The sequence below is a fragment of the Mustelus asterias genome, chromosome 1 (genome assembly GCF_964213995.1).
Source record: "Mustelus asterias chromosome 1, sMusAst1.hap1.1, whole genome shotgun sequence".
NCBI classification, from domain to species: domain Eukaryota; kingdom Metazoa; phylum Chordata; class Chondrichthyes; order Carcharhiniformes; family Triakidae; genus Mustelus; species Mustelus asterias.
In genome coordinates, this window is record NC_135801.1 from 176,817,223 (window position 1) to 176,838,598 (window position 21,376).

At 46.0% G+C, this 21,376-nt stretch overlaps 2 protein-coding genes across 5 annotated transcripts in view; both read left to right on the forward strand.

Moving 5' to 3' along the window:
* The first annotated feature begins 1,168 nt into the window (after positions 1–1,168).
* On the forward strand, positions 1,169–8,848 carry fastkd5 (FAST kinase domains 5). 3 transcript variants are annotated; one of them, XM_078223392.1, is made up of 2 exons: positions 1,169–1,210; positions 6,127–8,848. In XM_078223392.1, the coding sequence occupies exon 2, from the start codon at positions 6,158–6,160 to the stop codon at positions 8,690–8,692; it is 2,535 nt and encodes an 844-aa protein (XP_078079518.1). In that variant the 5' UTR covers positions 1,169–1,210; positions 6,127–6,157; the 3' UTR covers positions 8,693–8,848. The 3 variants fall into 3 exon arrangements, with proteins under 3 accessions (XP_078079518.1, XP_078079510.1, XP_078079527.1); XM_078223384.1 differs by lacking the exon at positions 1,169–1,210 and adding an exon at positions 1,832–1,970; XM_078223401.1 differs by lacking the exon at positions 1,169–1,210 and adding an exon at positions 4,491–4,602.
* The window catches only part of ubox5 (U-box domain containing 5), a 42,494-nt gene continuing 22,358 nt past the window's right edge, over positions 1,241–21,376 (forward strand). The window contains exon 1 of one of the 2 annotated variants that reach the window (XM_078223424.1): positions 1,241–1,347. The gene's annotated coding sequence lies outside the window, so the exon portion shown is untranslated. Of the gene's footprint in view, positions 1,348–1,862; positions 1,971–21,376 lie in introns of those variants that run through there. The other variant, XM_078223414.1, reaches the window with a different exon arrangement.

Here is a 21,376-nt window from a genome sequence, read left to right on the forward strand (position 1 = left end):
CTATAATCTAGTGACATAGTTCCCCTTCCCCTGCTTCACTTAACCCAAAGCCTCAGGAACCTGCTGCACTTTTCTCAATCCGGTTGTGATTACCACTCTTCAGAAGTTCTGGTCCAATATAATTATGCTCTCATAGAATCCCTACAGTACAGAAAGAGGCCATTCGGCCCATCGAGTCTGCGCCGACCACAATCCCACTCAGGCCCTACCCCTACATATTTTACCCACTAATCCCTCTAATCTACGCATCTCAGGACACTAAGGGGAAATTTTTAGCATGGCCAATCAACCTAACCCGCACATCTTTGGACTGTGAGAGGAAACCGGAGCACCCGGAGGAAACCCACGCAGACACGAGGAGAATGTGCAAACTCCACACAGACAGTGACCCAAGCTGGGAATCGAACCCAGGTCCCGGGAGCTGTGAAGCCGCAGTGCTAACCACTGTGCTACCGTGCCACCCTATGCATGCCTGCAGCTCAGCAGTCTTATTTACCATGCCTAGGGAGTTCGTAATATGAACCTAATTTAGGCCTTATTGCCTCTTTCTCTGACCCCACTTAATACCTTACCATTTCTCACCCTAGTGCTGTTGCCTCTCCCAATAATTTGTGTGCTTTGCTTCTGCTTTCTAATGTTACATTCTGGTTCCCATCAGTTTTTGTGCTATCGATCAGGGGATTAATATTGGCCAGGACACTCGAGGTAACTTCCCTGTCCTTCTTCGACGTAGTGCCATTGGATATTTTGAGTTCCATTTGAGAGGACAGGCAGTGTCTTAGTTTGTCACCTCAGAGATACTTCCTTAGTACTGGCACTGGGATATCAGCCCTGATTTCTGTGCTCAAGCACTGATGTGTTCTAAGTTTAATTTTAAAGTTTATTTATTAGTGTCACAAGTAGGCTTACACTAACATCGCAGTGAAGTTACTGTGAAAATCCCCATGTGGGACATGATCCAACAATTTCTGACTCAAACCAACTGAGCCACAGTTGTCTCCAATAGATATTTATTTGCTTTACAAACGCACTGAAAGAGGGGCTCTGTGTTCCGAAGTGAAATGTGCCTTTTGTTCCATGTCTCCTCCTGCTGGATTGACTGTTTTGAATTCCCGTTGCGCTTTTGTATCAGCGCCTTTCTGTCCCTCCGGGCTCTCCGTATTGATCCTTCCTGCCCTCCCTTCCGGAAAGATGGCGGCCGCTGCCGAGGGTAAGCGAAGCGGGGTGAGACGAGAGCAGCATCGGGAGAGCCTTAGGCTGAGGACGGGCTGAGTTAGATGACAAAGTAAATTAGAGTGGATTGGGCCGGACCATCCCGGTCTCCCCAGTAACCGCAGCTGGATCGACGTGTGTGTGCGCATGTGCGGGATGGCTGGACAGTGGGTTGGCTGGGCAACAGGGCGCATGTGCGGGAAGGCTGGACAGTGGGTTGGCTGGGCAACAGGGCGCATGTGCGGGAAGGCTGGACAGCAGACTGGCTGGACAGCTGTGCGCATGTGTGAGGGAACTGGACAGCTGTGCGCATGTGCGGGAGGGCTGGTCAGCTGTGCGCATGTGCGGCAGACACTTGCCGAGGTCAGGGCAGAGACCACAGTGTCCTGAGACTGTCAGAATGGGGGGTGGACAAGGAGGGCCTGCTAACCCTACTGACTTCGTAGAGCTTTCCAATTAATCCAACACCCTCACAGCCATGAGAAAAACTCTCCTTCAGCTATTTATCCCCTTCCTTTTTGAAAGTGAACTCTTGAATTTTCTTGTACCCAACTACTCTCAGGCATCACATCCTCAATCATAAGGAAAAATTCTCATCCCAGCTCTTTTTCTGATGCTAATTGGTTCAACATTGAACATTCCTAGTACGGGGCACCAGGGAAATCGGTGGCCCTCCCTTCCTGAGATCAACAGGCTTGGGAAGGCCACGAGAAAGGTGGAGCTAGTCTTCCTGCACCTGACTGGATATTAAGGAAAAGGTAAGGGAGGCATATATGATGCACATCATAGTTGAATAGCATGATGGTTTGGGTTTGACTTGGGGGTTACTCAGTCCTTTTTTAAGCTTGCATTTACTCATCTCTGAGTGATGTTGTGACGATGTGGAGATGCCGGCGTTGGACTGGGGTAAACACAGTAAGAAGTCTAACAACACCAGGTTAAAGTCCGACAGGTTTATTTGGTAGCAAATGCCACTAGCTTTCAGAGCGCTGCCCCTTCGTCAGGTGGCACACCTCCCACTCCACCTGACGAAGGGGCAGCGCTCTGAAAGCTAGTGGCATTTGCTACCAAATAAACCTGTTGGACTTTAACCTGGTGTTGTTAGACTTCTTACTGATGTTGTGAAGGCCAGAATTTATTAACCATTCCCTATTTCCCTTAAGATGATGATAGTGAAACTTCTTAAATAGTTACAGTCTTTGTGATGATGCTGCACAATGTTGATCAGGTGGAACTTCCAGAATATTGACCCAAACATGATGAAACAGTGATTAATATCCCTAACAGGATGATGATGAGATTTCCATGATCTTGCTGCGGTTGTCATTCTCAGTGGTGTGAGTTGCAGGAATGGGAAATGCTGTTGATGCAGCATTGGTGGTTTGCTGCAGTGCACCCTTGTAGAATGAAATTATTTCTGCCACAGTGTGCCGGTATTGGGTTTAGTAGAAGGTGTGCCAAACAAGTGGATGTCTGCTTACAGGAGTAGGTCAGATTCTTGTAACTGGCCTCACCCAGGCAAGTATTCCAGCTCTCAAAGCTTTCCATCACTGGGAATTTTCTTAGCTCACAATCGGATCCATTGTGGATTCATTGATGGAGATGGATTGCCACATTTAGTCAATATTCCCATTATCATTGTATGTCACAGCTACCAAGATGGTAGATGATGTACAAGTGTCACATAATGTCTGCAGCATCATAAGATGACTCCATTGAGTTTATAATATTCCTGGTTAAATTTTTGTAACATACTGCAGGACATAAGAGGAGAAGTTGGCCATTCGGCCATCGAGCCTGTTCCGCCATTCAGCTACATCATAGCTGATTGTCTATCTCAATGCCACTTTTCAGTGCTATCCCCATATCCCTTGAGGTCATTAGTATCTTTATATTCTATTTTTAGAGATTCTTGTAAAAGACTGAATAATCTCAATAACCAAAACACACAATTTAAAGTCATGTCTATCTATTAGCTGGCTTATTTTTGCCTCTGTAGTATCTTATCTTAAAATAAACTTGATTAATAATTTCTAACCAGTGTATCTTTCTGTGATTCTGTCACAGTCAGCCTACATGTGACTGTGATCCAAGGGCATGTCAGGTTGGCGCCGGAGTGTCAGCATACCCTGTAATTCTATCTTTTACTCTCATTCTATGCTTTTAAACCTGTGACTGTAACACTACATTCTGCACCCTCTCCTTCCCCATGAATGGTATGTTTTGTCTGTATAGCGCGCAAGAAACAATACTTTTCATTGTCTACTAATACATGTGACAATAAATCAAATCAAAAACCCACAACAATGTGGTTGACTCTTAAATGTCCTCTGAAATGGCCTAACAAGCTATTCAGTTCAAGCGCAGTTAGGGAAGGGCAACAGATGCTGGTTCTTGCCAATGACTCCCACATCCCATGAAATAATAAAAAACATAAAATGGCAGAGAATAGCATGCTTGCATTTTAATGAGCTCAAACATTCAGATATTCCATTTTACTATTTGGAGAATTGTCAGATGACCAATATAACTTTGTCTCTTGAATCTCCTGTGATCTTTTGATTTGATTTATTATTGTCACATGTATTAGTATACAGTGAAAAGTATTGTTTCTTGCACGCTATACAGACAAAGCATACCGTTCATAGAGAAGGAAACGAGAGAGTGCAGAATGTAGTGTTACAGTCATAGCTAGGGGGTAGAGAAAAATCAACATAATGCAAGGTAAGTCCATTCAAAAGTCTGATGGAAGCTGTTCTTGAGTCGGTTGGAACGTGACCTCAGACTTTTGAATCTTTTTCCCGACGGAAGGAGGCGGAAGAGTGAATGTCCGGGATGCGTGGGGTCCTTAATTATGCTGGCTGCTTTTCCGAGGCAGCGGGAAGTGTAGACAGAGTCAATGGATGGGAGGCTGGGTTGAGTGATGGACTGGGCTACATTCATGACTCTTTGTAGTTTCTTGCGGTTTTGGACAGAGCAGATTAGACCTTGCCGGGAGTCCGTGTGGCTAGCCTGGGACTCTAGCTTTGTCCGGTACTGTCTTTTGGCATCTTTGATGGATCTCCTTGGATGATATCTGGCTTTCTTGTATACTTCAGGGTTGCCTGACTTCAACACCTCAGACCTGGACTTCAGCAAGCAGTGGATATCCCTGTTCATGCATGGTTTCCAGTTGGGAAACACGCGGATTTGCTTCTTTGGCACACAATCTTCTACACACTTACTAATGAAGTCAGTTACTGTAGTGACGTGCTCGTTCAGGCTGGCCGCAGAGTTTTTAAATACAGACCAGTCCACTGACTCTAAGCAGCCCCGTAGGAGATCATCCAATTCCTCAGACCAGCTTGGATTCTAAGACAAGTTAAGTGAAGGCTCAAAGCTACAAAGAAGGTTCAAAACTTTTAAAGGTTTTCAGATATTAGATGGATTTTCTACCTATTTACAGTAACAATGGTTGGCAATATTCTGTGGGGATTAGCACATTTTCAGAACAATGATGTGAAATTGTTGGAAGGGAGCATGTAAGGAGTACTGAAGTTATGGTTTAATCAATCAGTTATTGTGCCTACAGTTTTCTGCATGTTGGGTCTAGGTCTTGATGCTGATGCCGGAAGTTAGCCGGTAGATGCCAGATATTCTTTGCTCCCCATGGAGAGGGAGAAAGTGAAACTAAGAGGGCAAATCCCAGCCCTGGAAATCAATAGCAGAAGTTGAGGCTCAGGTTGTGGTGTAGAACATGGAAGTATTCAAATTAAAACAGCATTGTCTTTGCTGTTACAGTGCGAGGTTCTTTGTATACTTTTCCAATGCTTTTGGAGATGGCAGCAGCCAAATCTCCGCATCATTAACTGGGCAGTAGTGCTTCGGATCCCTCAGAATGGCAAGAGTGAATGAGGCAACCCAGCTAAAGAAGTTATTTTTGTAAATGAAAATGTACAGGCAATGTTGTGTGAATAGTTTGTAACCTTTTTGGTTTGTTATAGTGGCCCTGAGTGCTAGCTATTTGATTCTCTGTGTCTTTCATAGGGAATTGCCATAGCTAATACTCCTGTTCCTGTGGCTGCTGTTCTACTCTAAGTACAATTTGTCTGGTAGACTTCAATGAGTTTGTGGTGCTTTGCTTTTTGTCCAGTGGAAGATTAGACAGTGTGTCGGTTTAAATCCGTGCTACTGGGCATTGCTTTAGAGAGCTGCAGTTAGTTAGCTTATTTTGATTCTTCCACAGTAATAGACTGCTGCATATTAGGGTAGAACGTTTGGAGAAAGAATCTTCTGTAACATTATTTTGGCTATGGATGTTTTTTGGACACAGTCAACCTTTGAGAACATCTTACGTAAGATAAACGGCACAGAACTAGGCCATTCGGCCCGACCAGTCCTTGCTGGTGTTTATGCTCCACGTGAGCCTCCTCCCATCTTTCCAATTAAAAATCTATTATCAGAGCCATCCATTCCCTTCTTCTCGTGTTTGCCCAGCTTCCCCTTATACCATCCATGGTATTCACCATTCCCCATGGTCTCTTCTGAATTCCTTATTGGATTTCTTGGAGACAATCTTATACTGGTATCTTCACAGTCTTTCCTGGAATATAATGATTTATGGAAGGAGTTGCAGGTTGATTAATGACTGATAGGGTGATTAGAGAGTTTAATGGGCCCTCACAACCCATTGGATGAGGGGGCAGGGGATGCGGGCTAGTGAAGGCAGGTGGGTCTTCACCCAGCGTTTGTCATGTAGACTTGTCGAGTAGGTTTTGTTTAATTCTTACATCTCCACAGAAACCGTTTCTTTGCATGTGTTAATAATACTGGATGTGAAAAGTGGTTGCCAAACCTTCCCGTTAAATTATAAATAGAGGTGATCTTGGAAACTCTCAAAGCATCAATGTCACTTGCCCTTCTACCTTTTTTCAGCGCTGGAGCCAAGCTGAGTCCCACACTCTTTATGAACATGGCTGCTGTCATCTGGCGGAAGCTTCCCAGAAGAATCTGCAACCAGCGAGCATATTCGAAACCCACTGGGTGCACGGAAGCAACAAAACCAGAATGCGAGGTTCGGGACGTTAACGACAGGCAAGCTGAAAGGTATGGCAGGACCATCCTCTGCTTGCCAAAGGAAGCCTCGGTGTTGAAGGACTATAAAATTCACGCCAAGCCGGCAGCATATAACAGCACCATAAGGAGGCCAGGGCAGAATGTTTCAAGTGAGACAGATGATTACAATGACAATTTCTCTCTTTTTTTGGAAAATGTTCCGTCTGCTTTGGGAATCAAGCAAGTGCGCAACACCTACACGGTGACCTGCTCTCGTCGACTTTCCAGTGTCAGAAATACATTGCTGGATCTGGTCTATAATAAGTCCAGTGAGGAGCAAGGCAGCGCTGCCCGGTGGCCTGCAGCCACCACGAGGCAAAAGCTAGACCCGGATATTGCAGAGATCTACGATACAAAAGAGGACCCTCGGGGCTTTCAGAAACTCAGCGATGCCTACAGGGTTCTTTGTTTCAACAGCTTCGAGCAGAGCGAGCCACTGTCGGCGGAAGAGGGGCAGAGGATTCTGTGCAATGTCTCCTTCCTGAAAAGTAGCCTGACCCCGGAGACTATCTCGGACCATTTCCACCGGCTCAGCTGGTTGCCAGCCGAACAGCGTGAAGCGTTGAAGGCGGATTCCCGCTTTGCGATGCTCTGCCGGTACAGCGTCGACAGCCGGGGAGCGTTCACTTTGCCGCAGCTCCTCCAGCTTTTTGAGGCCATCGTGCGCCTACAGATTTCCTCCTCCTCCTCCCACACGTTCCTGAAGGCCTACGAGGCCGAGTTCTGCCGGCGGGTGTGGGACATGGAGTTCAGCCAGCTCTTGTTTGTCGCCGACTTGTGGCGCTGCCTCGGCCGCAGTGTGCCACAGTACATGGAGATAGTTCTGAGCTGCGTCGCCCTGCGGTGGAAAGGGTTGACCATGCCCCAGCTCGTTCAACTCCTCTACGTGATCGGGGAAAACCGCCGGGCGCCTCCAGAGCTGATGCAGAAACTGGAATGGCTGCTGTCCACGTACTTGGAGCAGATGAACTTGGAGGAAGTTGGAGCCGCCTGCCTGGGCTTCTTCAAGTCGAAAAATGGGTTTTCTGAACAGCTGATGAAAAGAATTGGTGACAAGGTTTCTGCCAGAATAGAAGACATTAGCAGTTATAGCCTGGTGAACGTAATGAAAATGTTCCGTTATACCCACGTGGATCACTTGCCTTTTTTAAAGCGACTGGGAGAGGTGGCACCTGAAAAGATCCCTAATATTGGCACTCAGGGGGTCATGCATATTGTACTAGCCTGCGCTTCATTGCATTACCGTGATAAGAATCTCCTGGAGGCCGTTGCTTCCAAGGTACCTTCAAAGGTGCACTATTGCCGGAGCAAAGATGTCGCCAAATACCTTTGGTCCTTTTCGACTTTGAACTACGAGCCTGAGAACGCGGAGGAATTTTTTGGCAGCTTAACAGAGCAGCTGCACCGTAAAATGCGCGAGTTCGAGCGCTTCCCGGAGCACTTGCTCACTGCCCTGCTTGCGCTGGCATTTATGGGGCGCTTCCCTCACGACCTCATCGACGTTGCTTTGAGCCCGCAGTTCGTGAAGCTAGCAATGGAAGAAAGTCCTTTCGAACTAAAGAAGGATCTCTTCACCCTTGATGGAACGGTGGCAATCGAATGCCCCGATTACCAAGGCCACCGCCTCCCACTGCAGTTGCAGCAGGAAGTTACAGAAATGCTCTGGAATTTCGCCAGGCAGGATATTTGTGTCAAGCCGGAGGTGGTGGAAGCCGCCACCTTGCTCCAGATCATGCTGGGCGGCCCTCAGTTTGTCAAGAACCACATGATTTTGCCTCACACCAGGTCAGCTGACCTTGAGGTGCACTTTGACCGCACTGGCGAGCCGCTGCCACTTACCATGGACGCGGCAGATGAAAAGGTGAAGAAACTGGAGTTCAAGTTCAGTGGGGTCCCGGTCACCGACCAATTAATCTCCCAACTCGCGAAACGCAGGGTCGACAGACCCATTGTCAAAAGTGAGCCCGATAACATGACCGGAAACGAAGGTGCCGAGACTGGTAAAACGATGCTCAGAGCAGAAGTTGGCCTTGAAGATAGAGGTCGTCCGGGGTTGAGTCTAAAAGTGTTTCGGAGTGGAGTGCCCCTAACGGACAGTCTTTTAAACACGTTAACTAATTCAAAAATTCCAGTGAAACAAGCTACGAACCAACCCCAGGGTCCATCAGCGATCCAAAAACTCGCCGTTCAGATATCCAACCGCAATCACTACTGCTACGGCTCCCGCGTCCTCCTGGGATTGCACAGTATGAAGAGGAGGCAGCTAGTTCAAGCTGGCTATGTGGTCGTAGAGCTGCCCCACTGGGAGTGGTTCCCTCTGCTCAAACGAACTCGCTCGGAGAAACTGTCCTATTTGCACCAGAAACTATACAATTCACTGGATTGAATTGGGTTCACTGGATTGAATTGGGTTCACTGGATTGAATTGGGTTCACTGGATTGAATTGCCTTCACACACATGGACAATCTGTTTGTCTTCAGACTTTACGTTCTGGAGCTGATCATGGTCGCTGAGATTAATGCAATAAAAGAATAAATCTTGTACTACTTGTTCTATGTCAAACTCATTTCACTGCTTGCGGATGGAATATCTGTTTGGTGGGAATCGCTGCCAGAAGTTGTGTATTAATTGGATTTAGCCGGTCTGCTAATTGTGTTCTGGAGGCAAATAATTAGCTGTTCAGTTTTCAGTGAAAAATAAGGTTTTGTTTTCTTTTCCTCTTTTTACAATGTTTTGTTCATTTTCTTTTAAAATTTATTTATTTGTCACAAGTAAGGCTTACATTAACACTGCGATGAAGTTACTGTGAAATCCCCACACTCCAGCGCCAATTCGGGTCAAATGCACCTAACCAGCACGTCTTCCAGAAGGTGGGAGGAGACTGGAGCACCGGAGGAAACCCACGCAGACACGGGGAGAACGTGCAGACGCCGCATAGACAGTGACCCAAGCCGGGAATCGAACCCGGTTCCCTGGTGCAGTGAGGCAACTGTGCCACCATGCCGCCCTATTCTCCCTTCCTGTCCCCAAAGGTCCAGCATTGGTAATTATTTGGTGCAGCTCGATGGGCCAAATGGCCTTTTCTGCGCTGTATGACTCTATGACTATGAATAGTGACTAGTTCATTGCTTAAGTATTCATTCTTCTTACAGGAAACATGAACTTGGAGTGCTATTCTATTACGGGAAAGATCTTGTTGAGAACAAAAGAGCTAGCAGCTCAAGTAGATCTAATGGTCCCTTGAGTTGTCTTTGCTGATCTTGGGCTTCAACTTTGAACAAAGAAAATTACAGCACGAGAACAGGCCCTTCGGCCCTCCAAGCTTGCACCGACCATGCTGCCCAGCTTAACTAAAACCCCGACCCTTCTGGGAATCATATCGCTCCATTCCCATCCTATTCATGTATTTGTCTAGACGCTCCTTAAAAGTCACTATCGTATCTGCTTCCACTACCTCCCCCGGCAGCGAGTTCCAGGCACCCACCACCCTCTGTGTAAAAAAAAACTTGCCTCGTACACCTCCTTTAAACCTTGCCCCTAGTAATTGACTCTTCCGCCCTGGGAAAAAGCTTCTGACTATCCATTCTGTCCATGCCTCTCATAATCTTGTAGACTCAGTTAAACATGTGGTTGCAGGGATGGTGTAGGAGGGAGGGTTTCAGATACGTAGATAATTGGAACACATTCTGGGGAAGGTGGGACCTGTACAAACAGGACGGGGTGCACCTGAACCAGAGGGGCACCAATATCCTAGGAGGGAAATTTGTTACGGCTCTTCAGGGGGGTTTAAACTAATTTGTCAGGGGAGTGGGAAAAGGAGTTGTAGTCCAGAAGTCAGTGAGGGTGGTGAGGTATTGGGGAAGGTATCAGGGTCAAGGGTGGGTACCGGTAGACAGGAAGGTGGGTTGAAGTGTGTCTACTTCAATGCAAAAAGCATCCGGAACAAGGTAGATGAACTTGGAGCATGGATTGGTACTTGGGACTACGATGTTGTGGCCATTACGGAGACGTGGGTAGAACAAGGACAGGAATGGTTGTTGGACGTTCCGGGGTATAGATGTTTCACTAAGTGTAGGGAAGCTGGTAAAAGAGGTGGAGGAGTGGCATTGTTAATCAAGGATAGTTTAACGGCTGCGGAAAGGCACTTCGAGGGGGATCTGCACACTGAGGTAATATGGGCTGAGGTTAGAAATAGGAAAGGAGCGGTCATGTTGTTAGGAGTTTACTATAGGCCCCCAAATAGTAATAGAGATGTGGAGGAAGAAATTGCTAAGCAGATTATGGATATGTGTGGGGGTCACAGGGTAGTTGTCATGGGGGACTTTAACTTTCCAAATATTGATTGGAACCTTTGTAGGTCAAATAGTTCGGATGGGGCAGTTTTTGTGCAGTGTGTGCAGGAGGGTTTCCTGACACAATATGTGGATAGGCCGACAAGAGGTGAGGCCGCATTGGATTTGGTACTGGGAAATGAACCGGGCCAAGTGTTGCAATGGAGAGGGATAGGGCCGTACGGCAGGGAAAGGTTTACAATTGGGGGAGAGGTAATTATGATGCGATTAGGCAAGAATTAGGGGGCATAAGTTGGGAACAGAAACTGTCAGAGAAAGAAACTAATGAAAAGTGGAACTTTTTCAAGGAACAAATACTGGATGTCCTTGATAGGTATGTCCCTGTCAGGCAGGGAGGAAATGGCCGAGTGAGGGAACCATGGTTCACGAAAGAGGTGGAATGTCTTGTGAAAAGGACGAGGGAAGCTTATGTAGGGATGAGGAAACAAGGTTCAGATGGCTCGATTGAGGGTTACAAGTTAGCAAGGAATGAGCTGAAAAAGGGGCTTAGGAGAGCTAGGAGGGGGCACGAGAAGTCCTTGGCGGGTCGGATCAAGGAAAACCCCAAGGCTTTTTACTCTTGTGTGAGGAATAAAAGAATGACCAGGGTGAGGTTAGGGCCGGTCAAGGACAGTAGTGGGAACTTGTGTATGGAGTCAGTAGAGATAGGCGAGGTGATGAATGAATACTTTTCTTCAGTGTTCACCAAGGAGAGGGGCCATGTTTTTGAGGAAGAGAAGGTGTTACAGGCTAATAGGCTGGAGGAAATAGATGTTCGGAGGGAGGATGTCCTGGCAGTTTTGAATAAACTGAAGGTCGATGAGTCCCCTGGGCCTAATGAAATGTATCCTAGGATTCTTTGGGAGGCAAGGGATGAGATTGCAGAGCCTTTGGCTTTGATCTTTGGGTCCTCGCTGTCCACGGGGATGGTGCCAGAGGACTGGAGAATGGCGAATGTTGTTCCTCTGTTTAAGAAAGGGAATAGAAATGACCCTGGTAATTATAGACCGGTTAGTCTTACTTCGGTGGTTGGTCAATTGATGGAAAAGGTCCTTAGAGATGGGATTTACGACCATTTAGAAAGATGCGGATTAATCCGGGATAGTCAGCACGGATTCGTGAAGGGCAAGTCGTGCCTCACAAATTTGATATAATTTTTTGAAGAGGTAACTAAGTGTGTTGATGAAGGTAGGGCAGTTGATGTCATATACATGGATTTTAGTAAGGCGTTTGATAAGGTCCCCCATGGTCGGCTTGTGATGAAAGTGAGGAGGTGTGGGATAGAGGGAAAGTTGGCCGATTGGATAGGTAACTGGCTGTCTGATCGAAGACAGAGGGTGGTGGTCGATGGAAAATTTTTGGATTGGAGGCAGGTTGCTAGCGGAGTGCCGCAGGGATCAGTGCTTGGTCCTCTGCTCTTTGTGATTTTTATTAATGACTTAGAGGAGGGGGCTGAAGGGTGGATCAGTAAATTTGCTGATGACATCAAGATTGGTGGAGTAGTGGATGAGGTGGAGGGCTGTTGTAGGCTGCAAAGAGACATAGATAGGATGCAAAGCTGGGCTGAAAAATGGCAAATGGAGTTTAACCCTGATAAATGTGAGGTGATTCATTTTGGTAGGACTAATTTAAATGAGGATTACAGGGTCAAAGGTAGGGTTCTGAAGACTGTGGAGGAACAGAGAAATCTTGGGGTTCATATCCACAGATCTCTAAAGGTTGCCACTCAAGAGGATAGAGCTGTGAAGAAGGCCTATAGTGTGTTAGCTTTTATTAACGGGGGGTTGGAGTTTAAGAGCCGTGGGGTTATGCTGCAACTGTACAGGACCTTGGTGAGACCACATTTGGAATATTGTGTGCAGTTCTGGTCACCTCACTATAAGAAGGCTGTGGAAGCGCTGGAAAGAGTGCAGAGGAGATTTACCAGGATGCTGCCTGGTTTGGAGGGTAGGTCTTATGAGGAAAGGTTGAGGGAGCTAGGGCTGTTCTCTCTGGAGCGGAGGAGGCTGAGGGGAGACTTAATAGAGGTTTATAAAATGATGAAGGGGATAGATAGAGTGAACGTTCAAAGACTATTTCCTCGGGTGGATGGAGCTATTACAAGGGGGCATAACTATAGGGTTCGTGGTGGGAGATACAGGAAGGATATCAGAGGTAGGTTCTTTACGCAGAGAGTGGTTGGGGTGTGGAATGGACTGCCTGCAGTGATAGTGGAGTCAGACACTTTAGGAACATTTAAGCGGTTATTGGATAGGCACATGGAGCACACCAGGATGATAGGGAGTGGGATAGCTTGATCTTGGTTTCAGATAAAGCTCGGCACAACATCGTGGGCCAAAGGGCCTGTTCTGTGCTGCACTGTTCTATGTTCTATGTTCTACTTCTATCAGGTCGCCCCTCAACCTCCGTCGTTCCAGTGAGAACAAACCAAGTTTCTCCAACCTCTCATAGCTAATGCCCTCCATACCGGGCAACATCCTGGTACATCGTGCTTTCCTGCCCACTCTCTATATCCCTTGATTCCCTGAGAGACCAAAATACCTCTCTTAGCCATAAAGATATTCAGCGATGGAGAAACAAATCTGGGGTAGAGAGATGCAAAGCCTATCAACCCTTTGAGGATTTTTCTCCTCCTCTCAGTTGTTGCCTGATTGCACATTAACCCACCGTTTGAAAAACAATCTCAGCAAATGACTGATAAAAGCCAAACGTCAAGTGCCGTAAACGCCTTGTAGAAATCGACACCTGAATTCGAGGCTGTGTTCAGAGCAGAGGAAAAAAACCATGGTAGTACTCTAACCTCTTAACGTAGAAGGTTGTAAAGTTGTCCCAGCCCAGAGATTGAGCACAGAAATTTAGGCTGACCACATCCCCAGCCCCCACATCCGAGTGCAATACTGAGGGAATGCTGGATTTGATTTGATTTATTACTGTCACATGTATTAACACAGTGAAAAGTATTGTTTCTTGCGTAGGTTAGGCGGATTAGCTGGTTATGGGGAGAGGGTGGAGAGTTGGTGCAGACTCGGTGATTGGATTTGATTTATTATTGTCACATGTATTAACATACAGTGAAAAGTATTGTTTCTTGCGCGCTATACAGACAAAGCATACCGTTCATAGAGAAGGAAACGAGAGAGTGCAGAATGTAGTGTTACGGTCATAGCTAGCGTGTAGAGAAAGATCAACTTAATGAGAGGTAGATCCATTCAAAAGTCTGACTCCAGCAGGGATGAAGCTGTTCTTGAGTCGGTTGGTACGTGACCTCAGACTTTTGTATCTTTTTCTTGATGGAAGAAGGTGGAAGAGGGAATGACCGGGGTGCGTGGGGTCCTTAATTATGCTGGCTGCTTTGCTGAGGCAGCGGGAAGTGTAGACAGAGTCAATGGATGGGAGGCTGGTTTGAGTGATGGACTGGGCTACGTTCATGACCCTTTGTAGTTTCTTTTGGCCTTGGGCAGGTGTTGTCTTTCTTATGTGGCGTTAAACCAAGACCTCTTGGATAGATGTAAAATATTCCCTGGCATTATTTCAAAGAGCAGGGGAATTCTTCGCACTCCCCAGACCAATATTTATCTCACAAACAAACATTTAAAAAAATCTGGTCACCTGGGATGAAGCCGTAGTCGGGAGCAGGAATTGTAGATGATTATTTTGGTCTTCCCATTGTTTAGTTGGGAGGAAATTTCTACTGACCCAATGCTGGATGTCGAACAAACCATGTGACAATTCAGAGATAAAGGAAAGGTTGAGAGAGAGATAGCAATGAAATAGTGCTGAATGTTGTCAGTGCGTTTGTGGGATGCTATATTTTTGGATGATGTTGCCATGGAGCACCATGTAGGTGAGAAATAGGACTAGGCTAAGGATTAGACTTTGGGGGACTTGAGCAGTATCAGTGTGACAGTGGAAAGAGAAGCCATCACAGGCCATTCTGTGGCTACAACTGGATATCTAAGAATAGAACCAGGAAAAGGCAGTTTCAACCTACTGGACAATGGATGGAGGAGACACAGAGGAAGGGGGTGGGTGGTGTGGTCAGTGATGTTAAGACAGGTTCGGCGGCACGGTAGCACAGTGGTTAGCACTGCTGCTTCACAGCTCCAGGGTCCCGGGTTCGATTCCCGGCTTGGGTCACTGTCTGTGTGGAGTTTGCACATTCTCCTCGTGTCTGCGTGGGTTTCCTCCGGGTGCTCCGGTTTCTTCCCACAGTCCAAAGATGTGCGGGTTAGGTTGATTGGCCAGGTTAAAAATTGCCCCTTAGAGTCCTGAGATGCGTAGGTTAGAGGGATTAGCGGGTAAAATATATGGGGGTAGAGCCTGGGTGGGATTGTGGTCAGTGCAGACTCGATGGGCCGAATGGCCTCCTTCTGCACTGTAGGGTTTCTATGACTTCTAAGATGGATGTGGGGGGACAGCATGTTACTTGTGACTTTGTTGAGAGCTGATTGGAGAGATGTGAACATGGAGTTGAGGGAAAGATGCACGTGGATTTGGGAGGGCTAATAGAGACACTGTAATCTCTGTCTTGTCGGTGAGGCTCTCACCTATGCTTGTGAGGTTTTAGCTGCCTCGCTTGTTCCAGGTTCTCGAATGTGCAGGCCTCTTGTTTGAAGAAGGTCTGATCTTTCTCCCCATCCCTTTCCCAGGCTTCAAACCAACTGCTGCGTAAAGAGCTTCTGCAGGAATCTTTTGCTTGCCATTTGATTCTGCTTTAAGTAGCTCTAATTTTGCTGTTTTATGTGTTCACGCTTCAGCTAAGTTCTATAAGCATGAGCTGGTATGCATTAAGATGCTTGAACAAATGTGAGTGATTCATAAGGTTTATGTTTGGGGGAAAGAACCATCTAATATAAATACCAGTTTTATACGCTGAAAAAAGTCACTGCTCAATCTGACTGCTGCAGCTTCCTCAGTGACTGAATGTTGCTGAGATTGGACTCCTACTGCATTTCCCCACATCTGTCACCTTAAAGAATCATGGTTGTTAAGCTGATCTTCCTTTCTGGAAGTCATGTTGGCTGTGTTGTTGATGTTCCCTTTGCCTTGATGTGTTGTTTGGCAATGCCAGCCTTTCCTGATGTTTCGTCAGGTCTCAGCTGGAGTTCCTCAGCAGCATTTGCATTGTTTCTTGATGCTTTGTCTTTCCTGCTGTGTTAAGCATTGTGAGTTGGAACAGTTCTGATTGGGTGTGGATAGGATTATAATGGACACTTTTTCCCAGCTATCAGCAAATTCCTTGTGATTCGGTGTGGTGTGGACAGTGTGGAGGTGCTTTTTGAAGAACTCTACACTCTATTTTTCATTCATTAGGGTTAAGGTCATTTTTAATCTTATTAAATTACCCATTTGGTTTCTTTATAAGTCTCCCTTGTAGGACATTGTTAAAGGCTTTGCTGAAATCCATATAAGTTACATCAACTGTACTACCCTCATCTACACACCTGGTCACCACCTCAAAAAATGCAATCAGATTTGTTAGGCATGACCTCCCTCTGACGAAGCCATGCTGATTATCCCTGATCAACCCTTGCCACTCCAAGTAGAGACTGATGCTCTCCTTCAGGGTTTTCTCTAATAGTTCCCCTGTCACTGACGTGAGACTCAGTGGTCTGGAATGTGCTACCTGGGATGATAGTGGTGGTACATCTTGAGCTCTGACAGAGGGTCATCCTGACTTAAAACGTTGGCTCTATTCTCTCTCCACAGTTGCTGTTAGACCTGCTGAGATTTTCCAGCATTTTCCGTTTTTGTTTCAGATTCCAGCATCCGCAGTATTTTGCTTTTATAAATATGTGCGTCTTCCACGGATGGTGCAATCGTCAAGTGTTTCCTATTAGCAGACAATGTTCTTATTTTGGTCTGTCCACAACTGCTAATCTCGTTATTGAGATCCGCATCCTGTGAAATATCTTTTGAAATGCTGGTGGCTTTGAACCTGCGGGCACATGTCACCAGGAACCGTTTTTGTAAATCTCAGAAAATCAAGGACTGTCACATCCTTTCTCAAGTGTGGTGACCAGGAATTTTACATATTGTTCCCACGGAATGTGGGGCATTTATTACTCATCCCTAATTGCCCTTGAGAAGGTAATGGTGAGTCGCCGCCTTAAACCACCATGGTGTATCTGGTGTAGGTACACCCACAGTGCTGTTAGGAAGGACCAGCGACAGTGAAGGAACAGCAATATATTTCCAAGCCAGGATGATGTGGCTTGGAGAGAAACTTGCAAGTGGTGTTGTTCCCCTGCCTTCATTGCCCTTGTCGTTCTAGGTGGTAGAGGTTGCGGGTTTGTAAGGTGCCGTCGAAGGAGCCTTTGTGATTTGCTGCAGTGCATTTTGTACATGGTACACCCTATTTTCACTGTCAATGGTGAAGGGAGTGAATGTTTATTGTGGTGGATGGGGTGTTAGTCAAGTGGGCTGTCTTCTCTTGGACGGTATCGAGCTCCTTGATTGTTGTTGGGAGCTGTATTCATTCATTCAAGCAAGCATAGAGTATTCCATCACACTCCTGACTTGTGCCTCGTAGATGGTAAACAGACATTAGGAAGTCAGGAGGTGAGTTACTTGCCACAGAAATGAGCAAATGTGAGGTTATCCACTTTGGAAGAAATAATAGTAAATTGGAATATTATTTAAATGGAGAAAAATTACATCGTGCGACTGTGCAGAGGGACCTGGGGGTCCTTGTGCACGAATCGCAAAAACTCAGTCTGCAGGTGCAGCAGGTGATCAAGAAGGCGAATGGAATGTTGGCCTTTATCGCGAGGGGGATAGAATATAAAGGCAGGGAGGTCTTGCTGCAACTGTACAAGGCACTGGTGAGGCCGCAACTGGAGTACTGTGTGCAGTTTTGGTCCCCTTATTTGCGAAAGGATATATTGGCCTTGGAGGGAGTGCAGAGAAGGTTCACCAGGTTGATACCGGAGATGAGGGGTGTAGCTTATGAGGAGAGATTAAACAGATTGGGTCTGTACTCATTGGAGTTTAGAAGGATGAGAGGTGATCTTATAGAGACATATAAGATAATGAAGGGGCTGGATAGGGTAGAGGTGGAGAGATTCTTTCCACTTAGAAGGGAAACCAGAACTAGAGGGCACAGCCTCAAAATAAGGGGGGGCCGGTTCAGAACAGAGTTGAAGGGGAACTTCTTCTCTCAGAGGGTAGTGAATCTCTGGAATTCTCTGCCCATTGAAGTGGTGGAGGCTACCTCGTTGAATATGTTTAAATCACGGGTAGATAGTTTTCTGGTCGATAAGGGAATTAGGGGATATGGGGAGCAGGCGGGTAAGTGGAACTGATTCGCTTCAGATCAGCCATGATCTTGTTGAATGGCAGGGCAGGCTCGAGGGGCCAGATGGCCTACTCCTGCTCCTATTTCTTATGTTCTTATGAATCCCCAGCTTCTGACCTGCTCTTGTATTCACAGTATTAAATTCCAGTTCAGTTTTTGGTCAAAAGTAACCCACTCCAGGATGCTGATAGTGGGGGATTCAGCTATAGTAATGCCATCAAATGTCAAGGAGCAATGGTCAGATGCTCTCTTGGAGATAGTCATTGCCTGGCAGTTGTGTCGTGTGAATGATACTTGCTATTTAACAGCCCAAGTCTTAATGTTGTTCAGATCATGCTGCGTAGTCAATGTTTCAGTATCTCAGTAGTTACGAATGGAACTGCAATCATCAGTGAACAGTGAACATCCCCACTTCTGACGTTATGATAGATGGAAAGCCACTGATGAAACAGCTGAAGATGAAGGACTAGACGCCATGTTTAAGTTGGGACCTAACCAGAGCGTTATAAAGGTTCAGCATAGTTTCACTACTTTTGGCCTGAATGCCTCCATGAAGCCCAAGATGCCCTCTGTCTGCTAAGCAGTCTCTCAGTATGTCCTATCACCTTCACAGATCAATACACACCCACCCCAGATACTTCTACGCACAATTTAGAACTTTACCATGAAGTCTATATTGCCCCTCCCCCTCTTGCTAACAAATGCATTCCCTCACACTTCCATATATTAAATTCTATCTGCCGCCTGTCTCTCTGTTCTGAGGATTTTCACAGTAACTTCATTGCAGTGTGAATGTAAGCCCTACGTGTGACAAATAATGAATAAACTTTATAAACTTATCTATGTTCTGTTGGAAGCGATTCAGGTCATCCTCACTGATGGTGGCACGGTAGCACAGTGGTTAGCACTGCTGCTTCACAGCTCCAGAGACCTGGGTTCGATTCCCGGCTTGAGTCACTGTCTGTGTGAAGTTTGCACATTCTCCTCGTGTCTGCGTGGGTTTCCTCCGGGTGCTTCGGTTTCCTCCCACAATCCAAAGATGTGCGGGTTAGGTTGATTGGCCTCGCTAAAAATTGCCCTTAGTGTCCTGAGATGCGTAGGTTAGAGGGATTAGTGGGTAAATATGTAGGGATATGGGGGTAGGGCCTGGGTGGGATGTGGTCGGTGCAGACTCGATGGGCCGAATGGCCTCTTTCTGTACTGTAGGGTTTCTATGATTCTATGGATTGCCACTCCTCCAAATTTGTTATCTGTAAATATGTGAAATTTTATTCTATATTCCAGTATCCTCATTTATATCGTAGCAAAAACAGTAGTAGTTGTAACACTGACCCTTGGGGAACAACATTATCATCCTCCAGTCTGTAAAATAACAACTCTGCACAATTCACACTTTGCTGCTTTTTATCCAATTTGACATTGATCTTTTTATTCCCTGAGCCTCAATTTTCTTAATCCGCTTTCTTTGTGTCACCTTAATAAACACTTTCTTAAAATCCAGAGAACGAACATTCACTGCTTTCCCTTCATCAACCCTCTTCACTTCATCAGAAAGTTCAGCTAGGTTAGTCGAGGCTGATTTGCTGTCTCTCCTTAATTAACTCAAACCTCGCCAAGTGCCTGCTGACTTGTTTCCTTGCAGTAAAAGGGTGCATTTCTGAATGGAGGGCGTTCCTCAGGAATCAGTGCTGGGACTTTTGCTGTTTGTAATATATATATATAAAATATATATATAGATAGATATGGGATTATCACAGTAACTTCATTGCACTGTTCTGTAAGCCTACTTGTGACACTAATAAATAAACTTTAAAATTATAAATGATTTGGAGGAAAGTGTAACTGGTTTGATTAATAAGTTTGCGGACGACACAATGGTTGGTGGAATTGCGGATAGTGATGAGGACCGAAAGAGGATACAGCAGGATATAGATCAGTTGAAGACAAGGGCGGAGAGATGGCAGATGGAGTTTCACCCAGATAAATGTGACAGATGGGAAATATACAGTAAATGGCAGAACCCTTAAGAGTATCGATAGGCAGAGGGATCTGGGTGTACAGGTACACGGGTCACTGAAAGTGGCAATGCAGGTGGAGAAGGTAGTCAAGAAGGCATACGGCATGTTTGCCTTCATCGGCTGGGGCATGGCAAGTCATATTGCAGCTTTATAGAACCTTAGTTAGGCTGCACTTGGAATATAGTGTTCAATTCTGGTCGCCACACTACCAGAAGGATGTGGAGGCTTTGGAGAGGGTACAGAAAACATTTACCAGGGTGTTGCCTGGTATGAAGGGCATTAGCTAAGAGGAGAGGTTGGAGAATCTTGGTTTGTTCTCACTGAAACGACAGAGTTGAGAGGTGACCTGATAGAAGTCTGCAAGATTAAGGGGCATGGACAGAGTGGATATTCAGAAGCTTTTTCCCAGGGTGGAAGAGTCAATTACTAGGGGGCACAGGTTTAAGTGTGAGCGGCAAGGTTTAAAGGAGATGTACAAGGCAGGTTTTTATACAGAAAGTGATGGGTACCTGGAACTTGCTGCTGGGGGAGGTAGTGGAAGCAGATACGACAGTGACTTTTAAGGGGCGTCTGGACAAATACATGAATAGGATGGGAATAAAGGATGACAGTCCCCGGAAGGGTAGGGGGTTTTAGTTCAGACTGGCAGCATGGTCCGTGCAACCTTGGAGGGCTGAAGGGCCTGTTCCTGTGCTGTAATTTTCTTTGTTCTTTGTATTGTTTCTAAAGTTTTACCTCCACCACTAGCGTTAAACTGACCGACCTGTTGATGCTAGATTGTCCTTGCACCCTTTCTGGCATAAGGGTGTAACAGTTGCTACTCTCCAATCTTCCAAAACTTCACCTATATCTAGGGAAGATCAGAAGATTATGGCAAACCCTCCTACTATCTCTACCTCCACTGCCTTTAGCAACCTGGGATTCAAGTCAACTGGAGCAGGTGACTTATCTACTTTAGGCATAGCCGCTCTTTCCAGTACCACCTTCCTATCCATTGCCTCTGCTATCTCCATTCATACTGATACTGGTCAGATTCCTCTTCTTTAGTAAACTCCGATACAAGGAACTGAAGTATTCTCGGCTTACTCTGCCCCTTTAAGAATATACCACCCTCTTTATCCCTAAGAGGACCCAGCCTGCCTCTTACTACTTGCTTACTGTTTACACTCTGGTTGTAGAGCTTTGGGTTCCCTTTATTGTTATTCCATTCCTATTTTCTATTTTTGTCATCTTTTGCTCTAACGTTCCAATTAATATTTGGGTAAATAAAGTCTCCCAATGTGACCACTTTGTAGTTCTTGCACATCTCTGTGATTTCCCTGTGATTTCTCCCCCCTCTCTCTGCATCCATTTTAGCCAAATTTCAGCGATATAAAGTCATCTTTGGCACAGAAGGACTCCATTTGGCACATTGAGTCTTTAC